We start from the raw sequence: 20,655 nt of genomic DNA on the forward strand, positions 1-20,655 counted from the left end.
TTTGCAGATGACACTAAGATTAGTGGGAAAGCGGGTTGTGTAGAGGACACAGAGAGGCTGCAAAGAGATTTGGCTAGGTTAAGCGAATGGGCTAAGGTTTGGCAGATGGAATACAATGTCGGAAAGTGTGAGGTTATCCACCTTGGAAAAAAAAACAGTAAAAGGGAATATTATTTGAATGGGGAGAAATTACAACGTGCTGAGGTGCAGAGGGACCTGGGGGTCCTTGTGCATGAATCCCAAAAGGTTAGTTTGCAGGTGCAGCAGGTAATCAGGAAGGCAAATGGAATGTTGGCCTTCATTGCGAGAGGGAAGGAGTACAAAAGCAGGGAGGTCCTGCTGCAACTGTATAGGGTATTGGTAAGGCTGCACCTGGAGTACTGCGTGCAGTTTTGGTCACCTTACTCATGGAAGGATATACTGGCTTTGGAGGGGGTACAGAGACTATTCACTAGGCTGATTCCGGAGATGAGGGGGTTACCTTATGATGATAGATTGAGTAGACTGGGTCTTTACTCGTTGGAGTTCAGAAGGATGAGGGGTGATCTTATAGAAACATTTCAAATCATGAAAAGGATAGACAAGATGGAGGCAAAGAGGTTGTTTCCACTGGTGGGGGAGACTAGAACTAGGGGGCACAGCCTCAAAATACGGGGGAGCCAATTTAGAACCGAGTTGAGAAGGAATTTCTTCTCCCAGAGGGTTGTGAATCTGTGGAATTCTCTGCCCAAGGAAGCAGTTGAGGCTAGCTCATTGAATGTATTCAAGTCACAGAGAGATAGATTTTTAACCAATAAGGGAATTAAGGGTTACGGGGAGAGGGCGGGTAAGTGGAGCTGAGTCCACGGCCAGATCAGCCATGATCTTATTGTGTGGCGGAGCAGGCTCGAAGGGCTAGATGGCCTACTCCTGTTTCTAATTCTTATGTTCTTATGTTCTAACTGGCATCAACAACTTTCTGCGGCAGGGATTTCCACAGGTTAACAACTCTGAGTGAAGAAGTTTCTCCTCATCTCGGTCCCAAATGGCCTACCCCTTATCCTAAGACTATGTCCCCTGGTTCTGGACTTCCCCAACATCGGGAACATTCTTCCTGCATCTAACCTGTCCAGTCCCGTCAGAATCTTACACATTTCCATGAGATCCCCTCTTATCCTTCTAAACTCCAGTGAATAAAGGCCCAGTTGATCCAGTCTCTCCTCATTTGTCAGTCCAGCCATACCTGGAATCAGTCTGGTGAACCTTCGCTGCACTCCCTCAATAGCAAGAACGTCCTTCCTCAGATTAGGAGACCAAGACTGAACACCATATTCCAGGTGAGGCCTCACCAAGGTCCTGTACAACTGCAGTAAGACCTCCCTGCTCCTATACTCTAATCCCCTAGCTATGAAGGTCAACATATCCTTTGTCTTTTTCACCGCCTGCTGTACCTGCATGCCAACTTTCAGTGACCGATGAACCATGACACCCAGGTCTCGTTGTACCTCCCCTTTTCCTAATCTGCCTCCATTCAGATAATATTCTGCCTTCCTGTTTTTGCCCCCAAAATGGATAACCTCACATTTATCCACATTATACTGCATCTGCCATGCATTTGCCCACTCACCTAACCTGTCCAAGTCATCCTGCAGCCTCTCAGCGTCCTCCTCACAGCTCACACCGCCACCCTGTTTAGTGTCATCTGAAAACTTGGATATATTACACTCAATTCCTTCATCTAAATCGTTAATAGAAACATAGAAAATAGGTGCAGGAGTAGGCCATTTGTACAATAATGTATATTGTAAAGAGCTGGGGTCCCAGCACTGAGCCCTACGGCACTCCACCAGTCATTGGCTGCCATTCTGGAAAAGGACCCGTTTATCCCGACTCTCTGCTTCCTGTCTGCCAACCAGTTCTCTAGCCACGTCAGTACATTACCTCCAATACCATGTGCTTCGATTTTGCACACCAATCTATTGTGCGGGACCTTGTCAAAAGCCTTTTGAAAGTCCAAATACACCACATCCACTGGTTCTCCCTTGTCCACTCTACTCGTTACATCCTCAAAAAATTCCAGAAGATTCGTCAAGCATGATTTCCCTTTCATAAATCCATGCTGACTTGGACCGATCCTGTCACTGCTTTCCAATTGCGCTGCTATTTCATCCTTCATGATTGATTCGAACATTTTCCCCACTATTACCCGTTTTCTCTCTCCCTCCTTTTAAAAAAAATAATGTTACATTAGCTACCCTCCAGTCCATAGGAACTGATCCAGAGTCGATAGACTGTTGTAAAATGATCACCAATGCATCCACTATTTCTAGGGCCACTTCCTTAAGTACTCTGGGATGCAGACTATCAGGCCCCAGGGATTTATCGGCCTTCAATCACATCAATTTTCCTAACACAATTTCCTGCCTACTAAGGATATCCTTCTGTTCCTTCTTCTCACTAGACCCACTATCCCCTAGTACATTCGGAAGGTTATTTGTGTCTTCCTTCGTGAAGACAGAACCAAAATATTTGTTCAATTGGTCTGCCATTTCTTTGTTCTCCATTATAAATTCACCTGAATCCGACTGCAAGGGACCTACGTTTGTCTTCACTAATCTCTTTCTCTTCACATATTTATAGAAGCTTTTACAGTCAGTTTTTATGTTCCCTGCAAGCTTCTTCTTGTACTCTATTTTTCCCCTCTTAATTAAACCCTTAGTCTTTCTCTGTTGAATTCTAAATTTCTTCCAGTCCTCAGGTTTGGTGCTTTTTCTAGCCAATTTATATGCCTCTTCCTTGGTTTTAACACTATCCTTAATTTCCCTTGTTAGCCACGGTTGAGCCACCTTCCCTGTTTTATTTTTACTCCAGACAGCGATATACAATTGCTGAAGTTCATCCATGTGATCTTCAAATGTTTGCCATTGCTTATCCACCGTCAACCCTTGAAGTGTCCTTTGCCAGTCTGTTCTTGCCAATTCACGCCTCATACCATCGAAGTTACCTTTCCTTTAAGTTCAGGACCCTAATTTCCGAATTAACTGTGTCACTCTCCATCTTAGCAAAGAATACTACCATCTTATGGTATCTCTTCCCCAAGGGGCCTCGCACAACAAGATTGCTAATTAATCCTCTCTCATTACACATCACCCAATCTAGGATGGGCAATCAATATGTAGATTAAAGTCGCCCATGATAACTGCTGTACCTTTATTACACACATCCCTTATTTTTAAGGAGGTGGCCTTGGAAATAGCGGATGCATTCACAGTCATTTTCCAACATTCCATAGACTCCGGATCAGTTCCTATGGAGTGGAGGGTAGCCAATGTAACCCCACTTTTTAAAAAAGGAGGGAGAGAGAAAACAGGGAATTACAGACCGGTCAGCCTGACATCGATAGTGGGTAAAATGATGGAATCAATTATTAAGGATGTCATAGCAGCGCATTTGGAAAGAGGTGACATGATAGGTCCAAGTCAGCATGGATTTGTGAAAGGGAAATCATGCTTGACAAATCTTCTGGAATTTTTTGAGGATGTTTCCAGTAGAGTGGACAAGGGAGAACCAGTTGATGTGGTATATTTGGACTTTCAGAAAGCTTTCGACAAGATCCCACACAAGAGATTAATGTGCAAAGTTAAAGCACATGGGATTGGGGGTAGTGTGCTGACGTGGATTGAGAACTGGTTGGCAGACAGGAAGCAAAGAGTAGGAGTTAATGGGTACTTTTCAGAATGGCAGGCAGTGACTAGTGGGGTACCGCAAGGTTCTGTGCTGGGGCCCCAGCTGTTTACATTGTATATTAATGATTTAGACGAGGGGATTAAATCTAGTATCTCCAAATTTGCGGATGACACTAAGTTGGGTGGCAGCGTGAGCTGCGAGGAGGATGCTATGAGGCTGCAGAGTGACTTGGATAGGTTAGGTGAGTGGGCAAATGCATGGCAGATGAAGTATAATGTGGATAAATGTGAGGTTATCCACTTTGGTGGTAAAAACAGAGAGACAGACTATTATCTGAATGGTGACAGATTATGAAAAGGGGAGGTGCAACGAGACTTGGGTGTCATGGTACATCAGTCATTGAAGGTTGGCATGCAGGTACAGCAGGCGGTTAAGAAAGCAAATGGCATGTTGGCCTTCATAGCGAGGGGATTTGAGTACAGGGGCAGGGAGGTGTTGCTACAGTTGTACAGGGCCTTGGTGAGGCCACACCTGGAGTATTGTGTACAGTTTTGGTCTCCTAACTTGAGGAAGGACATTCTTGCTATTGAGGGAGTGCAGCGAATGTTCACCAGACTGATTCCCGGGATGGCGGGACTGACATATCAAGAAAGACTTGATCAACTGGGCTTGTATTCACTGGAGTTCAGAAGAATGAGAGGGGACCTCATAGAAACATTTAAAATTCTGACGGGTTTAGACAGGTTAGATAAGAACATAAGAATTAGGAACAGGAGTAGGCCATCTAGCCCCTCGAGCCTACTCCGCCATTCAATAAGATCATGGCTGATCTGGTCGTGGACTCAGCTCCACTTACCCGCCCTCTCCCCGTAACCCTTAATTCCCTTATTGCTTAAAAATCTATCTATCTGTGACTTGAAAACATTCAATGAGCCAGCCTCAACTGCTTCCTTGGGCAGTGAATTCCACAGATTCACAACCCTCTGGGAGCAGAAATTCCTTCTCAACTCGGTTTTAAATTGGCTCCTTCGTATTTTGAGGCTGTGCCCCCTAGTTCTAGTCTCCCCCACCAATGGAAACAACCTCTCTGCCTCTATCTTGTCTATCCCTTTCAAATGTTTCTATAAGATCACCCCTCATCCTTCTGAACTCCAACGAGTAAAGACCCAGTCTACTCAATCTATCATCATAAGGTAACCCCCTCATTTCTCAAATCAGCCTAGTGAATCGTCTCTGTACCCCTTCCAAAGCTAGTATATCCTTCCTTAAGTAAGGTGACCAAAACTGCACGCAGTACTCCAGGTGCGGCCTTACCAATACCTTATACAGTTGCAGCAACACCTCCCTGCTTTTGTACTCCATCCCTTTCGCAATGAAGGCCAACATTCCATTTGCCTTCCTGATTATCTGCTGCACCTGCAAACTAACCTTTTGGGTGTGGCTGGTGAGGTGACCAGGGTCAGGGACCTGCTCGATGACGGAGGAGCGGGCTGGATGGCGCCAGACACGCTGGCGCGGCGCCTAAATTCTGCCAACGTCCGCCACGCGGCCGATGCCATCGAGTCGCTAAAAACAGCTCTGGGCCCTGACTCCGTTAGGTGCATCGAGGAGGCTCAAGCACGTGGGGAGATCCCGTCCGAACTGACCCCCGTCCGGACGGAATTCCTCATCGGCGCCAAACCCCGGAACCTCCCTCGGGGGCCGGCGCCTCACAACTTGAGCCGCCTCGGGGAAATCCCCTCCGTGCCCTTCAGTTCCGCGCGGAGGGGTTTCCTGTACGGGCTGCTCCTGCACACTCTCAACTTTGCCATCCTTGCCTGCCGTCCGGACACGCCATGGCGTACCATCCTGCCGTCCGGAGGAGGCGGGGGTCCCCGATGGAGGGCACTCTACGCAGGGGTCCTCCCACTATTCATCGGGGACTTGGCCTGGAGGGTGGTGCACGGAGCAGTGCCGTGCAACAAATTTTTAAGCCGGTTCACGGACTCCCAGGCCGCCTGCAATTTCTGCGGTCTGGAGGAGTCCGTGTTCCATGTTTTTATGGAATGCACGAGGTTGCAGCCCCTGTTTTATTATTTGAAGGGGCTGCTCCTGAAATTCTGGCTGCACTTCAGTCCCACTCTCCTGATCTTTGGGCACCCTGTGCAGAGGGGAGCGGGTAGGTCCGAAGGCCTCCTCGTAGGACTGTTCCTGGGCACGGCCAAGGGTGCCATCAGCCGGTCCAGGCAGCGGGCGGTCGAGGGGGTCGTTCAACCTGACTGCCTGCCTCTCTTCCGCTCTTGCATCCGGGCCAGGGTGTCCTTGGAGATGGAGCACGCGGTGTCCACCGGTACGCTCGCGGCCTTCCGCGAGAGGTGGGCACCGGAGGGACTGGAGTGCATCATCACGCCCGGCAACCAAATTTTAATTTGATTTTACGTTTTAAAGTTTAATTTGTTTTTTAATTGCCGGTGCTTTTAGTGTCCCCCTCCCCTTTTATAGGGGGCACTTGGAAAAATGTGATTTTAGCGCCCCAAAAAAAACAACCAAAAAAAAAAGAAAAACAAAAAAAAACCACAAAAAAAAAAGGGGCCTTGAAAATGTCTGCTGTGTCACCCAGGCGGGTGGCACGGTTTAATGTTTATTTTTTTTCAGGTAAACTCAAAAGAGTTTCATGCACGAGGACCCCCAGGTCCCTCTGCACCACAGCACGTTGTAATTTCTCCCCATTCAAATAATATTCCCTTTTACTGTTTTTTTTTCCCAAGGTGGATGACCTCACACTTTCCGACATTGTATTCCATCTGCCAAATCTTAGCCCATTCGCTTAACCTATCTAAATCTCCTTGCAGCCTCTTTGAGTCCTCTACACAACCCGCTTTCCTACTAATCTTAGTGTCATCTGCAAATTTTGTTGCACTACACTCTGTCCCCTCTTCTAGGTCATCTATGTATATTGTAAACAGTTGTGGTCCCAGTACTGATCCCTGTGGCACACCACTAACCACTGATTTCCAACCGGAAAAGGACCCATTTATCCCGACTCTCTGCTTTCTGTTCGCCAGCCAATTCTCTATCCATGCTAATACATTTCCTCTGACTCCGCGTACCTTTATCTTCTGCAGTAACCTTTTGTGTGGCACCTTATCGAATGCCTTTTGGAAATCTAAATACACCACATCCATCGGTACACCTCTATCCACCATGCTCGTTATATCCTCAAAGAATTCCAGTAAGTTAGTTAAACATGATTTCCCTTTCATGAATCCATGCTGCGTCTGCTTGATTGCACTATTCCTATCCAGATGTCCCGCTATTTCTTCCTTAATGATAGTTTCAAGCATTTTCCCCACTACAGATGTTAAACTAACCGGCCTATAGTTACCTGCCTTTTGCCTGCCCCTTTTTTTAAACAGAGGTGTTACATTAGCTGCTCTCCAATCCGCTGGTACCTCCCCAAAGTCCAGAGAATTTTGGTAGATTATAACAAATGCATCTACTTTCACTTCCGCCATCTCTTTTAATACACTGCGATGCATTTCATCAGGACCAGGGGACTTGTCTACCTTCAGTCCCATTAGTCTGTCCAGTACTCATCTCAAGGTCCTCCCTTCCCACATTCCTATGACCAGCAATTTTTGGCATGGTTTTTGTGTTTCCACTGTGAAGACGGAAGCAAAATAATTGTTTAAGGTCTCAGCCATTTCCACATTTCCCATTATTAAATCCCCCTTTTCATCTTCTCAGGGACCAACATTTACTTTAGTCACTCTTTTCCGTTTTATATATCTGTAAAAGCTTTTACTATCTGTTTTTATGCTTTGCGCAAGTTTACCTTCGTAATCTATCTTCCCTTTCTAGATGCAGGAAGAATGTTCCCAATGTTGGGGAAGTCCAGAACCAGGGGTCACAGTCTAAGGATCAGGGCTAAGTCATTTAGGACCGAGATGAGGAGAAACTTCTTCACCCAGAGAGTGGAGAAGTTTCTCCTCATCTCGGTCCTAAATGGAATTCTCTACCACAGAAAGTTGTTGAGGCCAATTCACTAAATATATTCAAAAAGGAGTTAGATGTAGTCCTTACTACTACCGGGATCAAGGGGTTTGGCAAGAAAGCAGGAATGGGGTACTGAAGTTGCATGTTCAGCCATGAACTCATTGAATGGCGGTGCAGGCTCGAAGGGCCGAATGGCCTACTCCTGCACCTATTTTCTATGTTTCTATGTTTCTTGTTTGATGCTGTCCCCAACCTCACTACTACTGTTTGGTGGTCTGTACACAACTCCCACTAGCCTTTTCTACCCTTTGGTATTTCGCAGCTCCACCCATACTGATTCCACATCATCCAGGCTAATGCCCCTCCTTACTATTGCATTAATTTTCTCTTTAACCAGCAACGCCACCCCACCTCCCTTTCCTCTCTGTCTATCCTTCCTAAATGTTGAATACCCCTGGATGTTGAGTTCCCAGCCTTGGTCACCCTGGAGCCATGTCTCCGTGATGCCAGTTACATCATACCCGTTAACTGCTATCTGCGCAATTAATTCTTCCACCTTATTCCGAATGCTTCTCACATTGAGGCACAGAGCCCTCAGGCTTGTATTTTTAACACACTTTGCCCCTTTAGAATTTTGCTGTAATGTGGCCCTTTTTGTTTTTATGCCTTGGGTTTCTCTGCCCTCCACTTTTACTTTTCTCCTTTCTATCTTTTGCTTCTGATCCCATTTTATTTCCCTCTGTCTGCCTGCATAGGTTCCCATCCCCCTGTTATGTTAGTTTAACTGGGATTTGAACTTGCGTCTCCGGATTACTGGTCCAGGCCTCTGGATTATTAGTCCAGTAACATTGCCAAGTGTCTGCAGCCAGCGACCCTGCCCACTGACCCTGCCCAGTGTCTGCAGGCAGCGACCCTGCCCACTGACCCTGCCCAATGTCTGTAGCCAGCGACTCTGCCCACTGACCCTGCCCAATGTCTGTAGCCAGCGACTCTGCCCACTGACCCTGCCCGGTGTCTGTAGCCAGCGACCCTGCCCACTGACCCTGCCCGGTGTCTGCAGCCAGCGACCCTGCCCACTGACCCTGCCCACTGACCCTGCCCACTGACCCTGCCTAGTGTCTGCAGCCAGCGACTCTGCCCACTGACCCTGCCCGGTGTCTGTAGCCAGCGACTCTGCCCACTGACCCTGCCCGGTGTCTGTAGCCAGCGACTCTGCCCACTGACCCTGCCCGGTGTCTGCAGCCAGCGACTCTGCCTAGCGACCCTGCCCGGTGTCTGCAGCCAGCGACACTGCCCGGTGTCTGCAGGTAGCGACTCTGCCCACTGACCCTGCCCGGTGTCTGCAGGCAGCGACTCTGCCCACTGACCCTGCCCGGTGTCTGCAGGTAGCGACTCTGCCTAGCGACCCTGCCCGGTGTCTGCAGGCAACGACCCTGCCCAGTGTCTGCAGGTAGCGACTCTGCCTAGCGACCCTGCCCGGTGTCTGCAGGCAGCGACCCTGCCCAGTGACCCTGCCCACTGACCCTGCCTGGTGTCTGCAGGCAGCGACTCTGCCCACTGACCCTGCCCGGTGTCTGCAGGCAGCGACTCTGCCCACTGACCCTGCCCACTGACCCTGCCTGGTGTCTGCAGGCAGCGACCCTGCCTGGTGTCTGCAGGCAGCGACTCTGCCCACTGACCCTGCCCACTGACCCTGCCCGGTGTCTGCAGGCAGCGGCCCTGAAATAGCAACAGAAAATGCTAGAAATACTTAGCAGGTCAGGTGGAGAGAGAAACAGAGTTAACATTTCAGTTCGATGACATTGCATCAGAACTGGAAAAAGTTGAGATGCAACAGGTTTTAAGCAAAGAAAGAGGGAGGGGAGGAAAGAACAAAAGTGAAGATCTGTATTAGGGTGGATGGCAGGAGAGGCTGTATGACAAAAGGAATGATAAAGCAAGGTAAAAGGGGATGATAATGGGACAAGTAAAGAAATGAAAGATGTATCTAGTAGAGATGTAAATGGAAATAGCAGAATTATCCATAGCTGCCATCTAAAATAGTGGGGGGCAGAGGTTCTGGTCTGAAATTGTTGAACTCGATGTTGAGTTCAGAAGACTGTAAAGTACCTAATCGAAAGATGAGGTGCGGTTCTTCGAGCTTACGTTGAGCTTCATTGGAACGGTATAAGAGGCCGAGGTCAGAGTGGGAATGGAGCGGGGAATTAAAGCGACAGGCGACCGGAAGCTCGGGGTCACGCTTGCGGACTGAATGGAGGGGTTCAGCAAAGCGGTCACCCAATCTGCGTTTAGTCTCCCCAATGTAGAGACCGCATCGTGAGCAGTGAATACAGTATGCTAAATTGAAAGAAGTACAAGTAAATGGCTGTTTCACCTGGAAAAGTGTGTTTGGTGGCCCGGATTGTGGGAAAGGAGGAGTTAAAAGGGCAGGTGTTGCATCTCCTGCGTTTGCACGGGAAGGTGCCGAGGAAAGGGGAGGGGGCATTAGGGGTAATTGAAGAGTGGACCAGGGTCACGGAGTGATCGGTCCCTTTTGGAATGCAGAAAAAGGAGAGGGGAAAATGTATTGGTGGTGGAATTACACATTGGAGGTGGCTGGAATGGCGGAGGGGATCTGTAGAATGTAGAGGCTGGTGGGATGGAAGGTAAGGACAAGGGGAACTCTATCATAGGTCTGGGTGGGAGGGGAAAGGGTGAAAGCAGAGATGCGAGAAATGGAACAGACACGGTCGAGAGCCCTGTCAACCATGGTGAAGGTAAAAGGAAGATAGATCAAAAGTACTGGTGTGGAAGTGGTGCCGTCGAAACAGATGCGACGAAGAGAGAGAAACGGGGAGAATGGAATGGAGTCCTTCCAGGATATGGGATGGGAGGAAATGTAGTCAAGCTAGTTGTGGGAGTCAGTGGGTCTATTATACTCACCATTGTGTACACAGCAACAATACCCAGTGTCTGCACACAGTAACAATACTCACCATTGTGTATACAGTGACATTGCCCATTATTCTGTGTACAGGTATAGCTGGCCTCTGCACACTGGAGCTGTCACTATAGAGATCAGAGTTGTCTGAAATGTGATACACTTTGTAAATTCATCTGTTTCTCCTTAATGTATATTGATGATCTATGTTTTCTGTGTAGTTAACGATATTCTGTGTCTTCTGCGGTTTACAGATTCTGCGGCATTATTATGTTGGACGGCAGGTGTTGAAGGTGTTTGCTGCAAAAGATGATGAGGTGAGGCCCATGTTTGTCAGTCTCATTTTAACCAACAGTTGAATTTAAATATATTTTCCCAGGTGTAATCTTTCACGTTTCCTCCAATGTTTCCATTTGGTTTTGAGTGATACTCGATGGAAAGTTTATTGCCGCAATGTGAGGGAATATTGGCATGTGATAATGATGATGGGGCCTGGGACCAATGAGGCAACACTCACATGGTTAAAATTGCTGAGCTTTGGGGAATGCAGTCTTGGGGCTGAGTAAACCCGGGAGTCTTATCAGCCACCTCCTAGCAACCGAATCAGGGAGCATTGGTAGGTGCCTTGCCTGTTGTCATTCGACATAACGGGGACAATGGGATTAGAGTAATGCACAAACATTGGGGATGGAAGGGTGGCACGGGGTGTGATAGAAACATAGAAATTTACAGCTCAGAAGGAGGCCATTTCGACCCATCGTGTCCACGCCGGCTGACAAAGAACCGCACAGCACTTGGTCAGCAGCCCTAAAGGTTACATACAAACCTACAAACAATAACAGTAAGGCAAAGAGAACCCAACCTAACCAGTCTGCCTCACACAACTGCAACACCCCTTACACTGAAACATTCTACTGTCCACCCCAACTGGAGCCTTGTGATCTCCTGGGAGAGGCAAAAAACAGATCAAAACCCAGGCCAATTTAGGGAGAAAAAATCTGGGAAAATTCCTCTCCGACCCATTCAGGCGATCGACACTAGGCAGGAGATCACACCCTGGACGTATTCTATTCCCCGCAGTGCTTAGCATTATATTTGCGACGTCCAACAAAATGTCATCCAGTCTAATCCCAATTACCAGCTCTAGGTCCGTAACCCTACAGGTTACTGCACTTCAAGTGCCCATCCAACCATCTCTTAAAAGTGGAGAGGGTTTTTGCATCCACCACTCTTCCAGGCAGCGAGTTCCAGATCCCCACAACCCTCTGCGTAAAGAAACTTCCCCTCAAATCCCCTCTAAACCTTCCACCAACCACCTTAAAACTATGCCCCCTCATAATAGACTCCTCCACCAATGGAAATAGACCCTTTCTATCCATTATGTGATGAGAGTGACATCAGAGTGGTGGTTGAGATACCTGGGAAGGACAGTTGACTTTTGCCCTTGTTATTACTGATGCTCCTCTTGGCTGAGTTGCAGTAGTTTGCACAGTCTGGAAGTTGGGGAGGCTGATTGCACCTCCCCCAAACGGCTGAGTTTGACCCCAGTGGCAGCGAGTTGGTTAAAGGACTTGTGACTCCACCCTTACTCCATGGGCAGACATGGATGTTTTTAAAAGGTGACTACCCTAATACTGTGTAGTGGAGTAGGGATGCAGCTGTGATCTGCCCCAGTGGGTGGGACAATTCATGCCTGGTTCTTGATGGCTTCTGCCGTCTGGTCATTGACGGTGCCTGGGCCAAAGGAGCATGTTGTGCCAAAGTATCCGGCCAAACGTTTAAAGGAAGGGATTGGAATTACAGATAAAGGAATGTGTTAAAGTTAATGTGTGCAGTTAACTTGGCCCACTCCAGGTTGAGGTTAGAGATCAGAGCAATTATTTTCATATAACTAATTCAGTGTTCCCTGAAAGGGCTGCCTGAAATGTGTGTGCTTCAATATTTGTAGAAATGTTTTGTGTTGATAGTTAGACTGCAGTCATGTGCTTGTGTCTTCCCAGCATGCTGCTGTGGCCCTGTCTGCACTGATCCACTCGTTGGATGAGCTGGATATGGTGGCGATCGTTCGTTACCTTTACGACCGGAGATCAAACCCGCAAGTCGGAGTGGCCTTCCCTGTGATTAAAGACAAATACGAGGTAATGAGATGGGATTGAATGTCAGATGTGTAGACAATATTGTTGATTCCTGAACTTTGGCATCGATAGGAAAGGGAAAAAGCTGAATTTAGGCTGCAAATGAAGACTTTGTTTTAAAGCATGAACAGAAATGTTGCAAGTACACTACGGCCATCAGCATTTGTAAAGATGCATTCAGGTTCTGAACCTGAATCCGACTGGCTACATATCATGGCATTTGCAGATTTTTCTTTTTAATGGTGCTGCAGAATCATTTTTGATGCTCTTTCAATTTAGAAACTCAAACTAATTGTTGCTGTTTTACTCTCCTGTCAGTGTTTGGTCTACATCCAACTCCCATTCATGGAGGATCTCCGACAGTTTACCTTCTCTTCTCTGAAGAACAAGAAGAAAGGAGCAGCTACAGGTGGGTACATGAACAGATGGGTTTAGATCTGGGGCTCTTCAGCAACTTGCAAATAAAACACTCACAAAATTTATAAATTATGTCAAACTGCAAACAGTGGAGAACAGACTGATCAAATACAGATGGCCCTGGATAGACTGGGGAGCTGGGCTGACATGTGGGAGACAGCATTTAGTGTGGACTAATGCATTATCATCATAGGCAGTCCCACGGAGTCGAGCAAGACTTGTTTCCACTGTAAAAGTGAGTTCTCAGGTGACTGAGGAGTCCAATGCGGGACCTACAGTCTCTGTTACAGGTGGGGCCGAGATGGTTGAAGGAATGGCTGGTCAGGAGCCTGTATTGACGCACGCTCCTTGTTTTCTGCTTGTTCTTGGCGATGGGAGTTGTGGTGCTCAGCGCCCTCCTGGATGCTCTTCCTCCACTTTGGGCATTCGTGGGCCAGGGATTCTCAGGACTTGATGGGGATGTTGCACTTTGAAAAGAGGCTTTGAGGGTGTCCTTGAAACGTTTTCTCTGCCCACCTGGGGCTCGCTTGCCATGTCGAAACTCCGCATAAAGCGCTTGCTTTGGGAGTCTCATGTCGGTCATGCAGACGATGTGGTCCGCCCAACGGAGCTGATCGAGCGTGGTCAGTGCTTCGATGTTGGGCATGTTGGCTTGAATGAGAACAAAGACATTGGTGCATCTATCCTGTCAATGAATTTGCAAGATCTTGTGGAGGCAGCGCTGGTTCTCCAGCGCTTTGAGGTGTCTGCTGTATATAGTCCATGTCTCTCAGCTATATAGCGGGGGCAAGTATCACTACTACCATGTAGACCATGAGCTTGGTGCCGGGTTTGAGGTCCTGTTCTTCAAACACTCTTCCTCAGGGGACCGAAGGCTGCACTGGCGCACTGAAGGCAGTGTTGGACCTCGTCATCAATGTCTGCTCTTACTGACGGTAGGCTCCCGAGGTATTGAAAATGGTCCACGCTGTCTGGATTTTAATAATCGGGGGGGCAGTGTTGTGTGGCGGGATCAGGTTGGTAGAGGACCTTTTGCCTCAAGGATGTTTAGCATAAGGCCCGTGCTCTCGTCCGCCTCGGTGAAGGTGTTGACGATGGCTTGGAGTTCGGCCTCTGAGTGTGTGCAGACACAGGCATCGTTCGCGTACTGTAGTTCAATGACAGAGGATGGGACGACTTTGGATCTGGCCTGGAGGCAACGGAGGTGGAACAAATTCCCATCTTTCTATAATTTAGCTCCACTCCGGCGGGGAGTTTGCTAAGGGTGAGATGTAGCATTGCAGCAAGGAAGATCGAAAAGAGCGGTGGTGCGATGACACAGCCCTGCTTGACCTCGGTCCGGTTGTGAATTGGGTCTGTGGTGGATCCATTGGTGATGATCACGGCTTGCATGTAATCGTGGAGCAGGCGGAGGATGGTGACAAACTTTTGACGGCAGCCGAAACTGAGGAGGACGCTCCATAATCCCTCACGGTTGACAGTGTCAAAGGCCTTTGTGAAGTCAAAGAATGCCATGTACAAGGGTTGGTGCTGTTCTCTGCATTTCTCTTGTTGCCGCGTGGTGAAGATCATGTCCGTTATACCCCTTAGTGGACGAAATCCACACTGTGACTCCGGGAGGAGCTCTTTAGCCACAGGAGGATTCTTGCACTGAATTTCTCTGTGGCCGACAGCAGGGAGATTCCTCTGTAGTTACCGCAGTCGGACTTGACCGCATTTTTGAAGATGGTCACGATTACGGCGTCCGAGATCTCCCGGCATGCTCGCTCCCTTTCAGAAAAGAGAAATGAGGTCATTGCTACAGCAAAATTCTAAAGGGACAAAGTGTATTAAAAAGACAAGCCTGAAGGCTCTGTGCCTCAATGTGAGAAATATTCGTAATGATGTGGACGAATTAACTGCACAGATAGCTGTTAACGGATATGATGTAATTGGCATCACGGAGACATGGCTCCAGGGTGACCAAGGCTAGGAACTCAACATCCAGGGGTATTCAACATTCACGAAGGATAGACAGAAAGGTAAAGGAGGTGGGGTGGCGTTGCTGGTTGAAGAGGAAATTAACGCAATAGTAAGGAAGGACATTAACTTGGATGATGTGGAATCGGTATGGGTGGAGCTACAGAATACCAAAGGGCAGTAAAATGTTAGTGGGAGTTGTGTACAGACCACCAAACAGTCATCGTGAAGTTGGGAACAGCATCAAACAGGAAATTAGGGATGTGTTCAATAAAGGTACAGCAGTTATCATGGGCGACTTTAATCTACATATTGATTGAGCTAACCAAACTGGTAGCAATGCGGTGGAGGAGGATTTCCTGGAGTGTATTTGGGATGGTTTGCTTGACCAATATGTCGAGGAACCAACTGGAGGGCTGGCTATCCTAGACTGGGTGATGTGTAATGAGAAATGACTAATTAGCAATCTTGTTGTGTGAGGCCCTTTGGGAAAAGAGTGACCATAATACAGTAGAATTTTTTTATCAAGATAGAGAGTGACACAGTTAATTCAGAGTCTAGGGTCCTGAACTTAAAGAAAGGTAACTTCGATGGTATGAGGCGTGAATTGGCTAGAATAGACTGGCGAATAATACTTAAAGGGTTGACGGTGGATAGGCAATGGCAAACATTTAAAGATCACATGGATGAACTTCAACAATTGTACATCCCTGTCTGGTGTAAAAATAAAACGGGGAAGGTGGCTCAACCGTGGCTGACAAGGAAAATTAGGGACAGTGTTGAATCCAAGGAAGAGGCATATAAATTGGCCAGAAAAAGCAGCAAACCTGAGAACTGGGAGAATTTTATAATTCAGCAGAGGAGGACAAAGGGTTTAATTAGGAGGGGGAAAATAGAGTATGAGAGGAAGCTTGCTGGGAACATAAAAACTTCTATAGATATGTGAAGAGAAAAAGATTAGTGAAGACAAACGTAGGTCCCTTGCAGTCGGATTCAGGTGAATTTATAATGGGGAACAAAGAAATGGCAGACCAGTTGAACAAATACTTCGGTTCTGTCTTCATGAAGGAAGACACAAATAACATTCCGGAAATACTAGGGGACCGAGGGGCTAGTGAGAAGGAGGAACTGAAGGAAATCCTTATTAGGCGGGAAATTGTGTTCGGGAAATCGATGGGATTAAAGGCCGATAAAACCCCGGGGCCTGATAGTCTGCACCCCAGAGTACTTAAGGAAGTGGCCCTAGAAATAGTGGATGCATTGGTGATCATTTTCCAACAGTCTATCGACTTTGGATCAGTTCCTATAGACTGGAGGGTAGCTAATGTAGCACCACTTTTTAAGAAAGGAGGGAGAGAGAAAACGGGTAATTAAGTATTAGGCTGACATCAGTAGTGGGGAAAATGTTGGAATCAATTATTAAAGATGAAATAGCAGCGCATTTGGAAAGCAGTGACAGGATCGGTCCAAGTCAGCATGGATTTATGAAAGGGGAAATCATGCTTGACAGATCTTCTAGAATTTTTTGAGGATGTAACTGATAGAATGGACAAGGAGAATCAGTGGATGTGGTGTATTTGGACTTTCAAAAAGCTTTTGACAAGGTCACACACAAGAGATTAGTGTGCAAAATCAAAGCACATGTTATTGGGGGTAATGTACTTACATGGATAGAGAACTGGTTGGCGGACAGGAAGCAGAGAGTCGGGATAAACGGATCCTTTTCAGAATGGCAGGCAATGACTAGTGGGGTGCCGCAGGGCTCAGTGCTTGGACCCCAGCTATTTACGATATACATTAATGATTTCGATGAAGGAATTGAGTGTAATATCTCCAAGATTGCAGATGACACTAAGCTGGGTGGCGGTGTGACTGTGAGGAGGACGCTAAGAGGCTGCAGGGTGACTTGGGACAGGTTCGGTGAGTGGGCAAATGCATGGCAGATGCAGTATAATGTGGATAAATCTGAGGTTATCCACTTTGGTGGCAAAAACATTAAGGCAGAATATTATCTGAATGGCAGCAGATTAGGAAAAGGGGAGGTGCAACGAGACCTGGGTGTCGTGGTACATCAGTCATTGAAAGTTGGCATGCAGGTACAGCAGGCGGTGAAGAAGGCAAATGGTATGTTGGCCTTCATAGCTAGGAGATTTGAGTATAGGAGCAGGGAGGTCTTACTGCAGTTGTACAGGGCCTTAGTGAGGCCTAACCTGGAATATTGTGTTCGGTTTTGGTCTCCTAATCTGAGGAAGGACGTTCTTGCTATTGAGGGAGTGCAGCGAAGGTTCACCAGATTGATTCCCGGGATGGCAGGACTGACAAATGAGGAGAGACTGGATCGACTAGGCCTGTATTCACTGGAGTTTAGAAGGATGAGAGGGGATCTCATGGAAACATATAAAATTCTGACGGGTCTGGACAGGTTAGATGCAGGACGAATGTTCCCGATGTTGGGGAAGTCCAGAACCAGGGGACATAGTCTAAGGATAAGTGTAAGCCATTTAGGACTGAGATGAGGAGAAACTTCTTCACTCAGAGAGTTGTTAACCTGTGGAATTCCCTACCACAGAGAGTTGTTGATGCCAGCTCATTGGATATATTCAAGGGGGAGTTAGATGTGGCCCTTACAGCTAAAGGGATCAAGGGGTATGGAGAGAAGGCAGGAAGGTGGTACTGAGGTGAATGATCAGCCATGATCTTATTGAATGATGGTGCAGGCTCGAAGGGCCGAATGGCCTACTCCTGCACCTATTTTCGATGTTTCATGTATTCGTGCCAATAGTGCTTCTCCGCCATGCTTTAGTGCTTCAGCGGGAATTCCATCTGCTCCTGTTGCCTTGTTGTTCTTCAGCTGACAAATGGCCTTTCTACCTCATGCCAATCTGAGGTTGTGCTGAGATGGTGACGGATAGCATGCTGTAGGATGAAATCAAGTGCACTTGCGTCGAAGACAGAATCTCGGTTAAGGAAATCTTCAAAATGCTCCTTCCAGCAGGCACTGACTGCCTCTCTTTCCTTGATGTATACCTCAACGTTCTTGGCCAGCAGCTGGTTAGGACCTTGGGTGCTTGGGCTGTAGTGGTCTTGACTGCGCTGAAGAATCCACGCATGTCATGGTTGTCAGCTAACTGCTGGATCTTCTGTGCTTTCTCCACCCACCATCTGCTTTTTAGGTCGCGGGTTTTTTGTTGGACCTTCGCCTTCAGCCGTCTGTAGAGCTGCTTTCTTGCTCTCGTGTTGGGTTTCCGTTTTAACTTCAGAAATGCCTTGCGTTTGCGTATAATTAGCTCCTGGATCTCCTGGTCATTCTCGTCGAATCAGTCTTGGTGTTTCCTGGTTGAGTGACCGAGCATCTCTTCGCAGGTGCTGATTATGGAGGCCTTGAGGGCAGACCTTGCGTGCAATGGCGGCGGCCACTCTGACCTCTCTTCGTCTCACGAAGTGAATCTCTGGCCATCCCAATGCCTGCCCTCAGCCAGGAGCTAATACCTTGGAGAGGGAAGCATTACCTCAAATCTCTCACCCCACTCTCCACACCTCAGATCTCTCACCATCTCCCCGAAAGGCACTGCTGAGCGCCGAGGTTACAGCTCACGCCCCACCGTAGGCAACTAGACCCATATAGTAGAGCCTGGTCTCCAGTCGTCTTGGACCCCCTTGCCACTGGGCCAAGAACTCGCTCTGCTAAACCCGGGTGGTAGCTCGTGTGCAACGGCCACCTCACGTTAAAAGAACTCACGCACAGGCATTTTCCACCCTTCAAAATAAAGTTCAGGACCTGGAACATCAAGACCCTCATGGACAACTTCAACAGCGACAGGCCGGAATGCCGCACTGCTATCGTTGCCCGGGAGCTCAGACGCTTCGACATTGACATCGCCGCCCTAAGTAACACCCAGCGGGCAGGGGAAGGCCAGCTCAAAGAGCAAGGTGGTGGTTACACCTTCTTCTGGAAAGGTAAATTCGAAGAAGAACGCCGCCTCCATGGAGTGGGCTTTGCCATCCAGGATGAGCAGGTGGGCCGTCTCAGAGACTCCCCCTGCGGGATAAGCAAACGTCTCATGACTCTCCGGCTCACCTTAGCCCGGAACCAGTGCGCCATGGACATCAGCGCCTACACCCCAACACTGGACACTACACATGAGACCAAAGAGGAATTCTACTCCAGCATCGAATAATCACTGTCCCGAGTTCCAACGAACGACAAGCTGATCCTTCTTGGTGATTTCAACACCAGAGTCAGAAAGGACACAGACCTCTGGGGAGGTGTGAGCGGCAGAGAGGCTGTCAGGAAAATTAACTCCAGTGGAACCCTGCTCCTGATGAAATGCCTTGAACATGGTCTTGTCATCACCAACACCTTGTTTCACCAGAGGGACAAGTACAAAATATCATGGCAGCACCCTCGCTCCAAGCACTGGCAGCTGCTCGACTAAGTCATCGCCTGAGCGAGAAACATAGAAACGTAGAAAATAGGTGCAGGAGTAGGCCATTCGGCCCTTCGAGCCTGCACTGCCATTCAATGAGTTCATGGCTGAACATGCAACTTCAGTACCCCATTCCTGCTTTCTCGCCATACCCCTTGATCCCCCTAGTAGTAAGGACTTCATCTAACTCCTTTTTGAATATATTTAGTGAATTGGCCTCAACAACTTTCTGTGGTAGAGAATTCCACAGGTTCACCAATCTCTGGGTGAAGATGTTTCTCCTCATCTCGGTCCTAAATGGCTTACCCCTTATCCTTAGACTGTGACCTCTGGTTCTGGACTTCCCCAACATTGGGAACATTTTTCCTGCATCTAACCTGTCTAAACCCATCAGAATTTTAAACATTTCTATGAGATCCCCTCTCATTCTTCTGAACTCCAGTGAATACAAGCCCAGTTGATCCAGTCTTTCTTGATAAGTCAGTCCCACCATCCCGGGAATCAGTCTGGTGAACCTTCGCTGCACTCCCTCAATAGCAAGAATGTCCTTCCTCAAGTTAGGAGACCAAAACCGTACACAATACTCCAGGTGTGGCCTCACCAAGGCCCTATACAACTGTAGCAACACCTCCCTGCCCCTGTACTCAAATCCCCTCGCTATGAAGGCCAACATGCCATTTGCTTTCTTAACCGCCTGCTGTACCTGCATGCCAACCTTCAATGACTGATGTACCCAGGTCTCATTGCACCTCCCCTTTTCATAATCTGTCACCATTCAGATAATAGTCTGTCTCTCTCTTTTTACCACCAAAGTGGATAACCTCACATTTATCCACATTATACTTCATCTGCCGCAAGGATGTGCGCATCACCCGCACCATGACCGGAGCCAACGACTGCTGGACGGACCACTGCCTAATCTGATCCATCATTAACATCACTAACCCTGAAACAGCAACGGCAGCAAAAACAATGCCGCATGAAAATCAACATAGTGGCACTCAAAGACCCTGTTAAGACAGCCCTGTTCAGTCAGTGCCTCACTACCAATCTGGCGAGCCTCGATTACCCAGAGACGCAGAGTGCCCATGGTGCCTGGGAGGGGGGAATAATGCAAATTCATGATATCAGGCAAAAAAGATGATGAGTAGTGCCA

At 47.9% G+C, this 20,655-nt stretch overlaps 1 protein-coding gene across 2 annotated transcripts in view; it reads left to right on the top strand.

Moving 5' to 3' along the window:
* Positions 1-20,655, top strand: part of xrcc5 (X-ray repair complementing defective repair in Chinese hamster cells 5) — a 187,115-nt gene that overhangs the window by 71,080 nt on the left and 95,380 nt on the right. For both annotated transcript variants that reach the window (XM_070874236.1, XM_070874237.1), the window contains 3 exons: positions 10,816-10,878; positions 12,562-12,699; positions 13,015-13,105. In XM_070874236.1, coding sequence (XP_070730337.1) covers positions 10,816-10,878; positions 12,562-12,699; positions 13,015-13,105 — 292 coding nt within the window. The remainder of the gene's footprint in view (positions 1-10,815; positions 10,879-12,561; positions 12,700-13,014; positions 13,106-20,655) is intronic.

This window comes from Pristiophorus japonicus, chromosome 3 (genome assembly GCF_044704955.1).
Source record: "Pristiophorus japonicus isolate sPriJap1 chromosome 3, sPriJap1.hap1, whole genome shotgun sequence".
NCBI lineage: Eukaryota > Metazoa > Chordata > Chondrichthyes > Pristiophoridae > Pristiophorus > Pristiophorus japonicus.